This window comes from Acyrthosiphon pisum, chromosome A2 (genome assembly GCF_005508785.2).
Source record: "Acyrthosiphon pisum isolate AL4f chromosome A2, pea_aphid_22Mar2018_4r6ur, whole genome shotgun sequence".
Lineage (NCBI taxonomy): Eukaryota > Metazoa > Arthropoda > Insecta > Hemiptera > Aphididae > Acyrthosiphon > Acyrthosiphon pisum.
The window spans coordinates 106631468-106637467 of record NC_042495.1 but is presented as its reverse complement, the minus strand read 5'-3'; the positions used below and the strand labels follow the sequence as shown (position 1 = coordinate 106637467).

Sequence of the window (6000 nt, the reverse complement as noted above, 5' to 3'; positions counted from 1 at the left end):
GCGAGCGTTTGAATAACCCTTTCAGGCCCCAATGTCATTATAATGGCATTACATTAAAAATAAATGTAGAAATTATAATTGTGTGTATAACTGGAGGGAAATTGGTTTATTTTGTTAACGAATATTTATAGATAATAATAAGAATTATGGTTATATATTTTATCACTAAACTATATTGAAAATCAATGATGTAAAAAAAAAAAAAAAAAAATTGTCGGGATTTTTTTTTTTTTTTCTTGTAATAAATATTAATTATTGATAATCAATTGGGAAAAATCCCATATTTTTTTCCTCGTGTCTACACTGATGTTATTGTATTATGCCGGTATTAAAATGTGGTTATTATCTTTTATCAGTGAGTGGTATCGTCTTAAGTAATATGCCATTATAATGACAGTTGGGCCTTGGGCGTTTACAACATTTTGTGATAACCGATAATATTATTATTCATGTGCACGTGCATTTTGCCGCTGTTATTCGTTATCATTAATCGTTATTCTCCGAATCTCGTCCGGTAATCGAACGAGTAACTCGTTGTTACGTTACGAATTTTGTTTCTGTTGCTTAGTGAAGAATATCAACTATATTAGTAAGTATTCTTTTAATTAAACCACATAGGTAGATAGTTATAATCAGTTGATTAAATTAAATTTATGTTATAAACTCTAGTTTGAAATGTTAAAAAAGCAGCATCAGCTGCCCTACGGAGACATCATCGAATTGCTAGGTGATGGGAGAGATTCAGAACTATCATCATTGTCAGGCGACGACGATGATTTTGTTGATGACAATGAATACCCTTGTTCAGAAATCGAAAAGTCTAGTAAAGAACAATTGTTTGAAAATGTACTTGATGATTTTGAATTGTTTGAATTCGAAGATGATGAAGATTTCAACGTTTTTGCCATAAATAATGGTATGTAAAATATTATTTTATATTATTTATTTTTTTGTTTCTAATTATTTTCTTTATGAAACAATTACTCTGTATATTTTAGAAACAGTTGAAGATGAACAGCAATCAGATAACAATGCTTATGGTAGGTATATAAAATATTATTTTGAATTATTTTTATTTGGTTTCTTTATACATTTTAATTGTTATACTACATTTTAGTCGCATTACCACCACGTCAGATAGCTACAAGACCTGTTGAAAATGTACTTGATGATTTTGAACTGTTTGATTTCCATGATGATGAAGATTTCAATGTTTTTGGCATAAATGATGGTATGTAAAATATTATTTTATATTATTTATTTTTTTGTTTCTAATTATTTTCTTTATGAAACAATTACACTGTATATTTTAGAAACAGTTGAAGATGAACAGCAATCAGATAACAATGCTTATGGTATATAAAATATTATTTTATATTATTTATTTTTTTGTTTCTAATTATTTTCTTTATGAAACAATTACACTGTATATTTTAGAAACAGTTGAAGATGAACAGCAATCAGATAACAATGCTTATGGTATATAAAATATTATTTTGAATTATTTTTATTTGGTTTCTTTAAACATTTTAATATTGTCTAAAATTTTTAATAGCTAGGCCAAGTACACCTGCAATACCACCACGTCATATAGCAAGAAGACCTGTTGTTGAACACGGACTACACCTCAACCTACCATATTACACAAAAAATGAAATTAAATGGTCAAATAGACCGTTTGTCAGTAATTTCTTAAAGATTTCGCCACCAGCTCCAGAATTATCAACTACTTATAAGACTCTATTACCAATAGAATATTTCAGTAAATACTTTCCTGAGGAAGAGTTTGAAAATATGGCCAAGTACACAAATATTTATGCCAAACAAAATAATTTCATAAAGTATGTAGATACTACACCTTCAGAAATGAAGGTGTTTGTGGGTATACATTTGAAGATTGGTTGTCAAAAACCTAGTAGAATAAGATCATGTTGGACTAATGAGGACAGAGTAAATATAATTGCTGATAATATGTCTCGAAATCGTTTTTTTCAGTTGAGGTCTTGTTTTCATGTAATGAATAATGATGACATTCCTGAAAACAATGTTGATAAATTTATAAAAGTTAGACCACTTTTTAATTCTTTTTTAAAACGTTGTAAAGAATTGCCAGTTGAAACTAATCTAGCTGTTGATGAGCAAATGGTCAAATTTAAAGGGAAATTAGGTGTCAAACAATACATGAAAGGCAAACCCTGCCCTTGGGGTATTAAAAATTTTTTACTCTGCTCTGCTAATGGTATGGTTTACAATATGATTTTATACCAGGGCAGTTCAACTGAAATAAATCATGAAATACAAAAAAAATATGGCCTTGGGGGTTCCATAGTTTTACAATTAGTTGAACACATTGATAAAAATGAACATTATTTATATTTTGATAATTTTTTTAGCTCTTACAATCTATTTACATCACTTGAGTGTTTGGGAATTAAAGCAGCTGGGACAGTTAGACTTAATCGTTTTGCTAATCCTCCAGTTGTGAGCGATAAAGAGCTAAATACATTAGGAAGAGGAGCTTCATATGAAGTTACCTCAACAGATGGAAAAGTTGGTCTGATTAAATGGTTGGATAACAAATCTGTTAATCTCGCGTCTAACTTTGTAACTTCAGGCAGCCCAGATATTATTAAACGGTATGATAAAAAAAATAAATGTTATGTTGAAGTAGGTCGCCCTGAAATTGTGAAATTATATAATGATTCGATGGGTGGCGTGGATTTGCATGACCAACTCATTAGCTATTACAGAGTGTTTATAAAATCTAGAAAATGGACTTTGCGTATGCTGTTTCATGCCTTTGATATGGCCACTTGCAATGCATGGTTGGAATATAGAAATGATGCTGAAACAATAAATTTACAAAAAAAAAAAGTAATGGACTTATTAGGTTTTAAGCAAAATTTAGCTTCTACATTAATTTCTGTAGGGAGTTCTGTAGTAACACCTTCCAGAAAACGAGGGCGCCCGTCGTCATCTAACAAAATTATAGTTCAACCTAAACCGTGCAAAAAAAATCGTTTAATTGATAGATACCCCACTGATGTGATGAGAAAAGATAACACTGGCCATTATGCATACATGGATAACTTGAGAGATGCCACATTCTGTAAGTTAGAGGGGTGTAAAAAAAGAACTCATATGGCGTGCAAAAAATGCAATGTCCATTTATGTATTACCAAGACAAGGAATTGTTTTTATGATTATCATAATTAAATATTTAAATCATATTATAATTATGTAAATTTATATATATAATTATTAACAATGTAACAGATGATCTTATATTTTATATTTATTTACCTAATGTTATTACTACTTAGAAGGATGTTTTTTATTTGTTTTATCGTTTTATGTAACTGCAAAGACTGCCACAGTATAACCATTGTGATAATGATTATAAACTTTATTTTTTATTGTCTTATTTAATTTTATATTAATTGTTCTAATTTTTAATTTTTAATTTTTAAAAATTGTTATTTATATTTTGTTTTACGAATAAAGATTATTCATACGATATAGTGTGTTATACGTTAAACTGTTAAAGCCCAATTGCCATTAAAATGGTAATGTAAGTAATTATATTTAACGCTCAAATGCCATTATAATGACAAGTCACCAAAACTCAAGTTTGGGTAGTCAAAAAATTTCAAAATTCGAAATTTCTCTTAATTTAAGTATGTTTTATGTAAAGAACACATGAATTATTTTTTTTTTTCATCAGATCATAATTCGGGCCTGAAAGGGTTAATATGTTTATTTGTAATTCTATTGTTCTTTTTAATTTATATCTTAGTAATTTAATCGATTAACTTATTGTGTACAACAACCCTCATCTAGTTCATATATGTAAATTTTTTTTATTTTTTGTTCCACATTTAAATTGTAACTGGGCTCGCCCGTTTAATTCTTATAAATAAATAAATAAATTTATATACCAGCATGGCAGCACAAGTTGAAACTTGAAAGTAATTATATTATATTCGCACACAAAAATAATATTATCTATCGATATATGTATTTATTTTTTAAATGTATATTTAAACAATCACAAGCTCTCTGTCTAAACGTATATAGGGGCTAAATAAATTAATGTTTTGAATTAAAACTGTTCCTTTTGCATATTTACGCGGTGTTCAATTCCCTCAAAATTATGAACGGCGATAGTATTATTATATTATTATAAATCAATTTATATGAATATTATAAAACGTTTCAGAAATTCGGTATATATATTTATAAGTTTATAACTTGATAAACGGAGAATTATACCATCAAAAATATTAAACCATCTTGTGTATTATAATTCAAACTGCAAAATTAAGTTAGAGAAACCAAACTATTTTTATAAATTCCGAGACAAATTATTTTATTGCTTTGTTCCTTCCCAGCTCCCATTACATTTTGTAATATTGTATGTGTACATAATAATACTAAGTTAGTACTTATATTATTTAAATTTAAATTTAAATATTTATAGACACTATATTATTGTACTGTAGTTTAGGGTGAATAGGAACGATTTTAACGGTTTTTTTCATAGATTGTGAGCACATTTTTTATGGTATCATTATCATGAAAACTGTTTTAAAAATATCACATAGGTATATAAAAAAAGGTATATAATATACCAAAGAATAAGTTTATTGAAAAGAGTAACATTTTAATATTTAGTGAAATCGTTAAGTATTCGTTAGTCGTAATTATTCGTTTTTGAATTACAACAAAATATCAAAAATGAATAAATTAAAATTCATTAATTTACCAATTAAAACCAATATCGTAAAAATTATAAATTAAAACTCATAAAAAAAACAATATTACTAGATGGTACCATTTATGGAAAATGCTAATATAAATATTTGGTAAAAATTTCTAACGTTTACAGTTATTAATTGTTGAGTAAGACCAAAAAATAAAATCATTTTTTTTTTTCAAAAATTGGTGTAACTTACGTAAAAATAATCCTTTTTTTTTGTTTTTCTAGACGCTTTCTAAAACTACTACGAATTTTCAATTTTTACTTCCCAAAAGTACCAACTCGATTCACTTTTTTATCAGAAAAGGTGCTGATCTCGAAAATGTTTACGATTCATAAAATGTTGCTGACAGATGGAAAAAAAAACGTTTCATTGTAAAATCAATACATATTCTTTTGCTTCATTCAAAATCTAAAATATATTATTTGTAATAATAGTATGTTTTAATTTTAATAATAAATAGTATTTATTTAATTAAATGGTCAATTAGGAACAATAAAATATATCACTATTCACTACTTTAAGCTGGTAATATTGGTATCTGAAAAGTATCTAAAGATTGTCAGCTCTTATATAATTGCCCTGTGTTTTATATAAAACAAAATATCAAGTATTTACCATCTATATTCTATATTATAGTTCCATAAACATCAAGGCACCGCCAAAAATATTGCCCAGGGACCGAAAATACGTTGACACGTCGTGTCGTCACTGGGTGGACAGTAGTTGTTTAATTATTTTTATTGGATCGACTAAAATAATAATTCATCAGATTAAATTAAAATTAATTATACATCCACAATTAAAATTTAAATATAGGTATATTATACATTTAATAATATGAAACACTTAAAATATGAAACTAAAATTCAAAGCAGAAAAATGTAATTAACTCTCATTGTTCAAAATTATATACCTACCATATTACAATGTAAACTTAAATTACAAAAACTCTTAATTTTTATAATAATAATTTAATTAAAACTATATAATATAATTATAATAATAATAAGATTATAGGAAATATAAATAATTATAGACAATCGCAAATCGCAATGGCAAATGGCAATATCGAATATTATGCACCTATATTAATATAACTCACAGTTAAAATTGCGCTCTGGACCCTACATAGTACCATTGAGTAGTGCCATTATTGTAGTGTCATTGTACCATTGAGATTTGAGTGTATATTGTACAATATATTATTAATATAATATTATACTCGATGATAGTACAT

At 26.8% G+C, this 6000-nt stretch overlaps 1 protein-coding gene across 3 annotated transcripts; it reads left to right on the top strand.

Moving 5' to 3' along the window:
- The first annotated feature begins 37 nt into the window (after window positions 1-37).
- LOC103309296 (piggyBac transposable element-derived protein 3) lies at window positions 38-3517 on the top strand. 3 transcript variants are annotated; one of them, XM_008184363.3, is made up of 7 exons: window positions 38-589; window positions 670-916; window positions 999-1040; window positions 1118-1231; window positions 1314-1355; window positions 1438-1479; window positions 1556-3517. In XM_008184363.3, exons 2-7 carry the CDS (start codon window positions 676-678, stop codon window positions 3214-3216), a joined length of 2142 nt encoding a protein of 713 aa, XP_008182585.1. In that variant the 5' UTR covers window positions 38-589; window positions 670-675; the 3' UTR covers window positions 3217-3517. The 3 variants fall into 3 exon arrangements, with proteins under 3 accessions (XP_008182585.1, XP_029345267.1, XP_029345268.1); XM_029489407.1 differs by having other exon boundaries at window positions 38-916; XM_029489408.1 differs by lacking the exons at window positions 1118-1231; window positions 1314-1355; window positions 1438-1479 and having other exon boundaries at window positions 39-916.
- The last annotated feature ends 2483 nt before the right edge of the window (window positions 3518-6000 follow it).

Excerpts from the sequence above, each read along its gene's own strand:
- LOC103309296 (XM_008184363.3), top strand. The coding sequence starts at position 676 with ATGTTAAAAAAGCAGCATCAGCTGCCCTACGGAGACATCATCGAATTG. Across the intron at positions 917-998 it reads CGTTTTTGCCATAAATAATG|AAACAGTTGAAGATGAACAG; the intron begins GTATGTAAAATA and ends TGTATATTTTAG. Across the intron at positions 1,232-1,313 it reads TGTTTTTGGCATAAATGATG|AAACAGTTGAAGATGAACAG; the intron begins GTATGTAAAATA and ends TGTATATTTTAG.